At 39.5% G+C, this 12,493-nt stretch overlaps 1 protein-coding gene across 1 annotated transcript in view; it reads left to right on the top strand.

Moving 5' to 3' along the window:
• The window catches only part of CEP135 (centrosomal protein 135kDa), a 92,503-nt gene that overhangs the window by 24,167 nt on the left and 55,843 nt on the right, over nucleotides 1–12,493 (top strand). The window contains exons 8-10 of the mRNA XM_006868074.1: nucleotides 1,933–1,998; nucleotides 5,104–5,242; nucleotides 12,027–12,250. Of these exons, the coding sequence (XP_006868136.1) occupies nucleotides 1,933–1,998; nucleotides 5,104–5,242; nucleotides 12,027–12,250 (429 nt within the window). The remainder of the gene's footprint in view (nucleotides 1–1,932; nucleotides 1,999–5,103; nucleotides 5,243–12,026; nucleotides 12,251–12,493) is intronic.

Genomic DNA, 12,493 nt, shown 5'->3' with positions numbered 1-12,493 from the left:
TATGTGAAAATGTTGATAAATAATTATTAAATAAAAGTAAAATTTTATTGGCAATATCTCCCTTTAATAAGGTATAATAGAAATAGTGCCTTAACTAAATGCTTTGTCTAGCCTCAGCATTTCAGATTATCCTTTTTTTTTGGTGCTCCAAAAGTTTTTTATATCTCAAGACAGTGTGCCATTCTGACAGGAGGAGGTGTGCCTCTTTTGTTAAAGAGAAGGTGTGAAAGGAGAACTCACTCAATGGCCAGATCGTAAGCACATTGTCAGCACGTTTTTAAAAGACTTACCTTGCCAAGTAGGTTCCTCCTGTGTAGTTTACACTCAGCTTCTACTGAGAAAGTTGGCACTCAAACCCATTCAGCTGTGCCACATGGGGTCACCACGAGTAGGAATCAGCTTGATGGCAGTGGGTTTTATAGCGCCAAGTTAAGGATTCAGGTACTGATTCCTTAAAATTGTGTTTGGCATCTCACGTGTAAAGTTTTCATGTTGTGGTAGAGGTAGGTGTAACCCAGTTTGAAAGGCATATGCTCTGTATCACGAAATTGATTTTTGCAGCATTACCTTCATTAATTGGTGCTATTTTAAGTGTTTTTGTTGGGTTTGTTTTGTTGCAACACTTGTGTATCTCATCTGCTTCCTTTTGCACCTCAGCCTCTTCTGTGCTGTACATGCAGCATGCTGAACACAGTGTCTCACGGCCCACTGACAGTGCTCAGGATGGACCACTTGGTTCCACAGAACATTCTTATTAGCATGGGTATAAGAAAGCAAGGTGCCATTTCAATCACAGCATCCAGCTCTCTCAGTTACAGGACTGGGGATTCAGGTAGTGAGAGAGCAACTAGGATCAGAAAGTCAGGAGATGAGAGTGCCGTGAACAATGTCCTAAAATTTGAGGCTCTGGAAAAGTTCTACAAGTATCTAGGCCAGAAAACCCCAAAACAATGATAGACACCCTGTTGTTTTCAGATATTACAAATAGATCCCTAGGAACATTCAGAACACCAGGAGATTAAAGACAAGCCTCAACTTTGCCTCTTCCTCCTGGAAGCTGAGTAATAGGGTGGAAGCCTCAAATCTGTCTCACTGGTGAGAGAGAACATGAACTACTTGAAAAACTATGCAGTCTCATTTGCATTATGACTTAGTGATAAGCATTCTTAGACTTTGGGTATTTACTTAATAGACTTTTTGTTTGTTTTAATAGCTTTATTGAGATACAAATCACATACCATACACTCATTTAAAGTGTAGAATTCATGATGTTTTAGTATATTCATAGAGCTGTGCAGCCATTATCACATCCCAGCTAATGATTGATGTCAATTTTAGAACATTTTCATCACCTCAACAAGAAAGCTTGTACCATTAGCTATCATCCTTCTTGTCCCTTATTGCCTCCCATCCTAAGCAACCACTGATCTACTTTAAATTCCCCTGCTCTAGACTTCCTTGTGGATGGAATCCTGTAGTATGTGATTTTTGTGGCTGAATGGTTTCATTCCGTTAGTTTTCAAGGTCCATTCATGTTACAGCATGCAATGGGGCTTCAAAAAGTTTGCGGGAAAATTCTATTATCTTTTAATTCCATGAACTTCTTTGAAGCCCTTTTGTATATCAATACTTCATTCATTTTTATGGCTAAGTGATAGTCCGTTGTATGGCTTTCCCACATTTTGTGTATCTACTCATCCATTGACGGACATTTGGCTAATGCAGAAAAAATGGTGCAGTAAACATTCATGCTTAGGCTTCTGCACAGATATATGTTTTTATTTCTTTTGAGGTATGCTTAAGGGTGGGATTCCTGTGTCATAGGGTAACTCTGTGTTTTAATTGTTTGAGGAACAGCCTGACTGCTTTCCAGAGTAGGTTCACCATTTTACATTCCTCCCAGCAGAGTATTAATAGGTTCTTTATTCCTAGAAAGAGATTAAAAGAAAACTCTGTGAAATGCGAGATCTTGAAGAAACAATTTCAAAGCTTCAGCTGGTAAGTAGATGTCAAAGTGAAAAATGCCAGAATTTTTAGTAAGAAAAATTTTTTAATGTTTTATTTTATACAGATATGGGCACACACATATATGTTAAATTAGATAAAATTTTCATTATAATCACCCTTTTAAATTATGTGCAATTCAGTGGGTTTTAGTACACATAAAGTTCCCGGGTTAAGAACATCTTACTTATAGCCAACTGATACTTACGAACGGGCTGCCATAAAGCCTGCTGCATTAAAATTTTGAGTTAAATATAATGGCTCACAATAACGGAATGCATGCACTGCTTTGTGATGTTCATGAAGCTGTAGCGTGTATCATATGCTTGAGGCAGGAGACCATCTTCCTTTTGAAGTTGGATCACTGTTGAGTTTGTAACTCTGTGGTTTAACATTCTCTCATATTGTACCCATGCCTTAAAAGCATAATCTGATGCAAGTGATGGTGATGCATCAAAGAAAAGGAAAAAGATCATGACTGTAAATAAAATGGAAATATTGAAGTGATAGGAAGAGATAAAACACCATTAGACACTGAGAAGACGTTAGGCTACAGTCAGCAGCTGAAACAATTTTAACCAACCCTAAATAAGAACCTGTTCTGCCTTATCAACAAATTCAACTTGACAGACTTGGAAACGGTTTTCATTCATAATCCAGGGACTGCCTGTATTGACAATGTTATGTAGCCATGACCACTATAAGGCTTAATAGAAGCAGAATGCTTCCGCTTTCTCCTGCAGAGTTGCTGGTTCTAGAACATTTTCATCACCTTAAAAAGAAGCTCTGTACCGCTAGCAGTCACTTCTCACTCTTCCCTGACCTGCCGCCGCACCCAAGCAACCACAGATGCACTTTCTGTTTCTATAGATTTGCCTGTTATGGATAGTTCATATAAATGGAATCATGCAGTTAGGTGGCTTTTTGTGTTTGACTCCATTCACTTAGCATAATCTTTTGAGCTTCTTTCATTATTTTGGATGGTCGAATCTATAGTATGCATATTCTCTCTAGCTTGCTGTAATTTCATATATAGTAGGTGACAAGTAACATTCACATTTGGGAAATCTTATTAGGGATTTGATCAACTCTATGACTCCTAAGTTTACCAACATTAAATTGGCAATTACTCAGTATAATTGTTGATTATACCCTCTTTCGGTAGCCATGTTTGGCAGTGCAAATCATTTCCTTAGTCATACAGTTTGTTCTGGTGATCTTGAAATGAGAAATGTTTGTAATCATCCTGGTAAAAACCAGCATACAGTCTGCAATCTGGAACTGACAGAAAGAATATCTTACGTACTGGTAAAAGGTCAACCAAAAAGTTCTCGCTTTTTGAATTAGCCTATTAAATTGCAAAAGTTTCCTCACGATTACAAAGATTAATACTGATTTCCAATTTACAACATAATGCTTTTTATACTGCCTAGCTGCAATGTTCTAGTGGCATAAGGTGAGTAACAAAGGAAGCCATTGTGATATGCTGGCACGTATGTTGTTGTTGTTGCTAAGTGCTGTAGAGTTGGTTCCAACCCATAGCGACCCTGTATAGGATTTCTGAGAGGAGCAGCTGGTGAGCTTGAACCGCTGTCCTTGAGGATCAAACCGACTTTGCAGTCCAGCACATTAACCCACAGAGCCACACCAGGTCTCTGCTGGCACATACTGCATTTTGGCAGGTTCAATACAGTTATTCAGTGGAATAATTGATTTGCTAAACCTGCTGCATGTCTCCTAAATGTTGTAAAATTCTCTCATGGAGTCAATAAAATGGAAAGTGGATGTTTTGATGTTTCTCATTAGATTGTAACTTTCATGAGGGCAAAGATTTTTGCTGTTTGTTGACTACTACATCTCTAGCCCCTCGAACAATGCCTGACACTTAGGAGATACTTAGATCCTCCTTGAGCTTAATATGCATGCTATAAAAAAGTTGAATGTGATTCATAGTAATTGTCTTCTAGCTCTGGCCAACTTTCAAAAGCATTGGCTTACTGTTTGCTGCTGTAGTGACTTTCTGGCCTTTCTTATTTGTCCATTGGTGCTATGGTTATGTATTTTAAAGATAGTAGCGATGATACTAATAGCTCATTTGTCATTCACCATAATGTTCTGAGGAGTCCTGGTGGTATAGTGGTTAAGCACTTGGCTGCTAACCAAAAGATTGCTTATTCAAACCCACCTGCAGCTCTGCAGGAGAAAGGTGAAGCATTCTGCTTCTCTAAATGTATAGTCTTGGAAACCCTCTGGGTACATGTACTTTGTCCTATAGGGCCGTTATGCATCAAAATCAACTCTAGCAGTGAGTTGTCCTGTGTTGTTTCTGTGTCCTGGGGACTATGCAAATGCTTGACATCCATTGGTCTTTCTCCCCACGTGTTCAGCTACTGCTTTTCTCTTCCCCGTTGTGCTGAGGCTGAGGCTGTGAGCTGCATAGTTACGGACACACACTGGTCATCTTAGAACAAACACAATCTTACTTCTGCTGTCGTTTAAGTGTAAAAATGCTTTAATCATTTTTATTACACAAGCACATTCTCATTTAGAAAAAAATAGGCAATATGCTAAAGAAATTCGATATAAATAAAAAGTTATAGTTTTACCACCTCAAAAGAAGCACTGTTGCTAATTTGGGCTTTGTGGTGCTTTTAGCCACAGTTGATAATTAACTTCAGTTGAAACCATACATGGCTAACTGAAGTTCTGTGTGTGGGGGTGGGTGTATCAAATAGAGCACTATTTTGGAGAGTTTAAGAGCACGAATGGCACTGTAGGATAAGCTCTGGAATGCTAACCACAAAGTCGGCAGTTCAGATCCACTGGCCTCATGGCAGGAGAAAGATGAGATTTTCTGATCATGTAAAGACTTATAGCCTTGGAAACCCTATACAGGTTCTCTGTAAGTCAAAACTGACTCAACACCACTTAACAACAGCAACTGTAGAGCACAGATATATACAAATATAAACAAGGGATATTTACACATAATTATAGGTAAACTAGTATAGAAATATGCTATGAAAATGTGTGATTTTCAAGTACTATAAAATTTTATAAAGTTGTTAGAGATTTTGATTATAGTATTTCAATTTGCAGGAATTAGACTTAAGTCATAAAGAAAAGGAAAGACTAAATGAAGAGCTCCTCAAAAAAGCAGATCTTGAAACTGTTGTTTGTCAAATTGAACAAGAAAAGCAAAGACTTGCCAAAAAAATGGAAAGTTTTGCAGATATAGGTAAGATATAAAATGTTAGTAACTTTAAAATTTGATTGTGACTTTCTCTTGATTTGTTTTTTTCCTTAACAGGTAGTTTTTCATTCAGTAAATAGTTTTTGAGGGCTTGTTAGATGTCAGAAACCACACTAGGTACTGTAGATGCAGTAGGAATCTTCTTCAAGGAATTTACAATATTCTCTCTTTTTGTTTTAACTAGTTGCTTCAGGGAATCTTCCTTGAATAGTTTTCCTTTAGTTTGAGGCAGACTGATACTAGTGTTAGGATTAAGAAGAAGAGCATTCTGAAGTTGAAAACCATCTGAAATAAAAAATCTTTTTAAGGAAATGTATTTGTGTCACTTTAAAGTATTACTTCATAGTACACATGGAGTTTTGGTATCACGCTGGGGCTAATGCGCTGGACTGCATGGTTGGTTTGAACTGTAAGGTCGGTGGTTCAAACTCACCCAGCAGCTCTTCGGAAACCCTGTACAGGGTCACTGTGACTGGGAACCGACTTGACGGTACTTAACAACAACAACAAAGTGCACATGCAATTGAAATAGATGGACTTTCTGCCAGCTACAAGTCCTAAATGACTAGGGTTAATGAACGTGTAAGAGTTCATCCCTTCAGTTGACAAATGTTTATGAATTGCCCATGTGTGGCAGGCTCTATTCCGGGTATGGGGTATAATATGTAATGGTAAACAAGATGCCTTAGATACCTACTCTTCTGGAGTCTTTGTTCTAGTTAAGAAACAAACTATAAGTGGACATGTTAATTTTAGATGGTGAGTGGTATTAAAACAGAGAATATGCTAGAGATTGGCTGACTGAAGTGTTGAAGAAGATGCCAGACATGAAGATCTGGAGGCAGAATGTACTTGGTAGAGAAAATGGCAAGTTCAGAAGTTTGGTGCCATCAAACTTGGTGTGTCTTAGGAAATGAGAGAAGGCAGTGTACTTACTGTAAAGACAGGATATCTTCTTGGCCCTTCACCATCCATGTGGTTAATCCATTTAACCCTTTACCATTTACTAGCTTTACGACCTTGAGCAAGTTACTTACCTTCTCTGTGTTCCAGTTTCCCTATCCAAAATGCAAGTGATGGTGGCACCAGCCCTAAAAGATTGCTGTGAAGATTAATGTTGTGAAGGTTAGAGTGTTAAAACGCATGCTGTTGTTAAGTGCTGTGGAGTTGGTTCTGACTCATAGTGACCCTGTCTAGGGTTTCCAAGGATTGGCTGGTGGATTTGAACCTTGAACCTTGCAGTTAACAGTCCAGTGCTTACTCTACAGTGCCACAGCAGAACTCCTAACGTACATTGTTGCTGTTGTTAAGTGCTGTCAAGTAGGTTCTGACTCATGTTGTTGTTGTTGTTAAGTGCCGTCGAGTTGGTTTCGACCCATAGCGACCCTGTACAGGGTTTCCGAGGTTGTAAATCTTTACGGGAGTAGAAAGCCTCATCTTTCTCCCGCGGAGTGGCTGGTAGTTTCGAACCGCTGACCTTAAGGTTCGCAGCCCGATTCGTAACCACTACGAATAGTGACCCTATAATAGGGTTTCTGAGGCTGTACGTCATTTTGAAAATAGAAAGCTTTATCTTCCTCTTACAGAGCGACTGGTGGGCTCATTCCAATGATCTCGTGGTTCATAGTCCAGTGCTTATCACATTGAGGCACTACACTCTGCCTGAAGTGCTTAGGACCATGTATGAGAGTTTGTTTGTTTCCCTCATAGCGATCTAAAGCCTATCATTTCAGCAGAATCTGTCAGATAACTCAAACCCCCTTAGTTCTCAGTATTTTCAGTGTAGCCCCCCTGCTCACACCCCAGCCATGGTGCTTCCAAACCATTTACCTTCTATATATGCTTATACATGGGCAGTTAAACACTGCTTGGGCATGCACTAGCCACTCTGATACCACTGTAAATAATAGTCCCCAACCTCAGTGGGACTCTCAATATTGTATGGAAGTCTTCCTGGGTTTCTCTTAGTGCTCTACCTTCCTCACCCCTCGCCACTGCACACATCTTCCACTGCAGCAAACATTTTAATGTTTTCCATTCTCATTAAACCTGTGGTTTCTCTACCTACCCTCATTCAGACTGGATGGTCTGTCTTCTGGTTTCCTGAGAGAATGGAAGCTATTAGGCAGACATTCCTTTGGTTTCATATACTGCTCCCAGATTAAAAACCTGCCCATTGTCTTTCCTCCTGGTACAATCGGGGAGTTAGCTCTCTGGTCCTATCTTCTCTCATTTTAAAAACCTTGCATATTATCTCCTTTACATAATTTTTATCTTTTGTACTGATTTTTTTCCCCATTAGTTTTCAAACAGGCTGACTCTTAAATTTCCTATTAAAAAAAAACTTTGACTTGTGCCCCTCCAGCTACCCTTTTCTCTTTGTAGCTTCAGCGTCTTGAGAGATCATCATATTTATCTCAGCTTGGTCCTACACTAGCCCTTAGTGCCTCAGTCCACTCCAGTTTGCCTTCTGTTCTACCTCACTACCGGAACTTATTTTGTTAAGGTCCTCAGCCACCTCCATTACCCGACATACAGTGCAGGCTTTTCATTCATTAGCGGATTTGACCTCTTAGTAGCCAACACCAGGCCTGGTTATATGGCTTCTTTGATAGCACACTTTCCTGGTTTCCTCTGAGCATTCTGGTTACTACTTAGGATGAATTAGGCAATTCATCTTCCAGTTTGCATTACACATTGTTTCTTTGTAGCTTTTATCCAATTGCAATTAAAATAATGACTTGTTTAACCTAGTCCTGGTGTGGTGCTGTAGAATAAGCATTGGACTTCTAACCATAAGTTTGAGAGTTCAAACCCATCCACCAGCTTTACATTGGAAACCCTGTACAAGGTCACCATGAGTCAGAACTGACTCTATAGCACTTGTCAACAAGATTTGCACTTTTATTTTTAGCTAGTGATTAAGCATAAGGTAGAGTCATGGTGTGGCACTATAGGATCAGCACTGGTCTGATGACTGGACTGCAAGACCGGCCATTCTAATCCACCATCTGCTCCTCAGAAAACCCTTTACAGGGTCTCTATGAGTCAGACCCATCTTGACAGCACTTAACATAAAATGATATAACATAAGCATATATATAATTAAATGCTCGATAAGGAATGAAACGATAGGAATAAATCAGAATGTGTCTTGAAAATAGTGCGGTGTCTCAAAGTTCTAATATGCATCAATTAAGTTCAAGTGAACTACATGAAATTGCTTTGTTCTGTTATGCATAGGGTCGCTATGAGTCGGTACCAACTCGGTGGCACCTAACAACAACACATGAAATTGGGTGTTCTTGTGGTTCAGTGGGTTAAGCACTGGGGTGCCAAGCTAACCAAAAGGTTGGTGGCTTGAACCCACCAGTTGTTCTATGGGATAAAGATGAGACAGTCTGCTTCGGTAAAGATTTATAACCGAGAAACCCTAGGGAGCAGTTCTATTCTGTAGAGTTGCTGTGAGTCAGAAAGACAGGAATGACAGTGAGTTAATATAAAACTGCTGGTACTTAGCTGCTTTCAGCCCATAAATAGGCAGTTTCTATGCTAATAGCTAATTGTGTTCATTTGGAGAAACATTCAAGTTATTTGAGCTGTTTATGTATAAGCTATACTGCAGTCAAGCTTAATGTTCAAATTGTACATATTTCAATTAACTGTATACAGAAAGATTTTCTTTTAGTGCATTTTCAAGTTACCAGAAAATGCCGAATGTAATGCATTGTTGTTTTTTTTTTAAGGTTTTTTATTTGTGGATTGAGTGAAAGTTTACAGGGCAGATCATCAGTTCTACATTCAACAAAAACACCGTGTTTCATTACAATGATTATAATCCCCTCCGTGTACCATCAGTTAACAGTATTTCACTCTATTCACTTTAGCTTTTTTTTTTAACCACTTTGGCATATGTAATAATTTACACCTCCAAAGGGCACATTCTGCAAGTCTGCCTCCTGGCCACCAGCTCTTAGTCCTGCTCTTCCAATGAATCTAGAGTCCTCAGTCGTTCCCCCTCTCCATGACCCCGTCTCTGGCATCGCTGCTTCTCTAGATAAGGTCCCGCATTCTGCTTGTGCTCTTCTCCCTTGATGGTCCTAGGGTCCTCTGTTTGTTGAATGTAAGATTAACTACTCCCCCGTTTTTGTTACAAAACTTCTACCATTACAATTGTGACAGTCGCAATTAGTCATGATAACAGATATTCACTATTGAGTCCTACAAATCTTATCCCCAGCTCGACAAGATGAAAACTATTCATTGGGGACTCTTTCTTCCCCACTACACTCTTAAACTAAACTCCCTCTTGAAACCTTGTAAGCCAGTCAGTTCGTGCCTTTACGGCCCCCTCATTTTAGGTAGCCAATGTTTAAGTTGCCCATCCCTTTTGACCCTGTGTACAGAGGGGTAGCATTGATACTTGATGTGAAGACTCCTCTCTCTGTTGGTATTTAGAGTTAAAACCTCCATGAGTGTAGGTCAGGGTCATCAAACTGTAGCAATTTACCCTTGTTTCCTTTATAAAAAGAAAATTATTATCCTTTTTTGTAATCTTCCTCTAGTTGAATTCTGATTATCAAGCCATCGAGGCTAGGTCAAATGGGCAGTGTCTGCAACATTGGGTGTTCTTGTGCATCTCCCCTGACTTCATATCAGCTGCCTACTTCACTCTCAGCTCTAGTCCTCTTTGGCTATGTTCTTGTCCATGGGCTCAAGTGTCCTCAGGTCTCACCACACTTTGGAGCTACCAGCCCTTCTTCTTCTCTCTCTCATCTCCAGGTCAACAGGAATCAACGGACTGTGGTTGAACTCAGCCCATTTCTTCATTGCTGTCTTTTCCCCTCTTCTACTCACCAGTAGACCAATGTGGTCGCCAGCAAGCTTCCTTTGAGTTTTAGTCTTAGAGGGGGGTTTGTCCTGAAGGAAATTGATTGCTTGTCTTGATAGCTTCCTGGTGAACAATTTACTTATTTGTAATACATTGTTTTATTTGGTAATCCTGCATAGTATCCATTCTTGTGTTAAAACCAAAGCTGGGAGACTTGGACTCTGGATTTTATTTAAACTTAAAATTTAATCTTTTTTTTTTCTTGAAAAGACTGTTTTTCTTAGACATTTTTTTCAGGACAGACATTTAGTACATAGTTGCCACACATGGCAATATACTTTTTTTTTTTTTTTTTAAGCTTGTATTGTGATTTGAGTAATAGTTTACATGTGAGAACACAGGTTTGCACTCATCCTTTTGTATTTTGTTTCATTGTAATTATTACAGTCCCCTCCATGCATCATCATTTAACATTATTTGCTTCTATCCCCTGTGGGTTTTTGTTTTATTTTGTTTTTTTTATGTACACAAAAACACTCACGTATATAATCATTTAAACAATCAAAGGACATGTTCTGCAAGCCAACCTCCTGGCTGCCAGCACACAGCTTTTCTCATTCCGTGAGTCTTGAGTCCTCAGCTGCTCTGTCTCTCCAGGCCATTACCTCTGCCTCCATCTCAGGTGTCGCTGCTTCTCTGGTTTAGGGTTCCACGTTCTATTCATGTTCTTCTCTCCTGATGGTCCTAGGGTCCTCTGTTCCTGGAATGTGAGATTAACTACTCCCCTCTTTATGTTAGAAAACTTCTACCTTGGCAGTTGTGACAATCGCATTTAGTCATGATAACAGTTACTCACTGTTGAATCAAGAGTCCTATTCCCATTTCCTTTCACTAGATCCATCTAGACAAGATGAAAACGATTCAGTGGGGATTCTACCTTTCCCCACACGCTCTGAAACTAAACTCTCTCTTGAAAGCTTTTAAGCCAGCCATTTCATGCCTTTATAGTCCCCTGCCCCCTATTTTAAGTAGCCAGTGTTTGATTTGCCCATCCCTATAGCATAGTGGTTACGAATTGGGCTGTGAACCGCAAGGTCAGCAGTTTGAAACTACCAGCTGACACACTGGAGAAAGATGAGGCTTTCTGCTCCCGTAAAGATTTACAGCCTCAGAAGCCCTGTACAGGGTTGCTATGAGTCTGAACCGACTCCACGGCACATAACAACAACAACAATCAACCCTATATACCGAGGGGACAGGCTTGATCCTTTATGTGAAAACTTCTTTACTCCTGGTTGGTACCTTGAGCTACTACATCCATAAGTATAGGTCAAGTTCATCAAATTGTAGCAAGTTACACTTGCTTCCTTTATCAGATTTCTTTTTCTTCTTCTAGTCAAGCTCTGGTCATCAAGCCATCAAAGCTAGGTCAGATGGATACTCTGCAAGTTTGAGTGTTCCTGTGTGTCTCCCCCACATCATATCTGCTGGGCACTTCACTCTCGGCTCTAGTCCACTTAGAGTGGTCAGTATCATGGGCTCAGGAGTTCCAGGTCTCCCCAAACTTCAGACCAGTGAGCCTTCCTCCTCTCTCTCCAGGTCCACAGGAGTCTATGGAACATGGTCGAGCTCAGCCCATATCTTCATTACTGCCTTTCCCCCACTTCCACTCACATGTAGACCAGCGAGATTGTCAGTGAGCTTAGATGCCTACTTATGTATGTTCCCTTTGATAGAATTTAATTTTTGCTTGTGTTATATTTTTCCTGTCCTCTCAATATTAGCCTATTTGATATATCTGGCTCTTACAGATGATATGTAAAATAGCTTATGATTTTTAGTAGTTTGCGTTCTTAAAGAAGTTTTAAAGTTATTGACAATTTATTTGACTATTATAAATGCAATATGCTTTTAATATTTAATCATTTTAATTTGCAGAAAAAGAACTAACATTAGAAGTTGAGAGGATGCGGCTAGAACATGGAATAAAACGTCGAGATAGGTCACCTTCTCGTTTAGATACATTCCTGAAAGGCTTAGAAGAAGAACGAGATTATTATAAGAAAGAGCTAGAAAGACTCCAGCACATCATCCGACGTAGATCTTGCTCTACAAACTATTGTGCTCGTGAAAAACTTCTAATTTTAAAAACACCAGAGAAGGTAATATTCCTTTATAAGAGTATCACATGAACAAGCTTTTCTGGTTTATTATTAAATGCATCTTTCTGCATATGACCTTTTAAGAACTCTTTTTGTTTTTTTTAATGTTTTATTGTGTATTGTGTGATAGTCTACATGGGGGAACTTAGTTTTACATTCCTTCCATCATACATCGTCTCATTGCCATAGTTACCATCCTGTCCATGCATCATCACCCAACCAAAGGGTATACCCTGCAATCCC

This window comes from Chrysochloris asiatica, unplaced genomic scaffold (genome assembly GCF_000296735.1).
Source record: "Chrysochloris asiatica unplaced genomic scaffold, ChrAsi1.0 scaffold00115, whole genome shotgun sequence".
Classification (NCBI taxonomy): domain Eukaryota; kingdom Metazoa; phylum Chordata; class Mammalia; order Afrosoricida; family Chrysochloridae; genus Chrysochloris; species Chrysochloris asiatica.
Note: the sequence above shows the minus strand (reverse complement) of the source record. Positions and strands in the feature narration are given on the sequence as shown.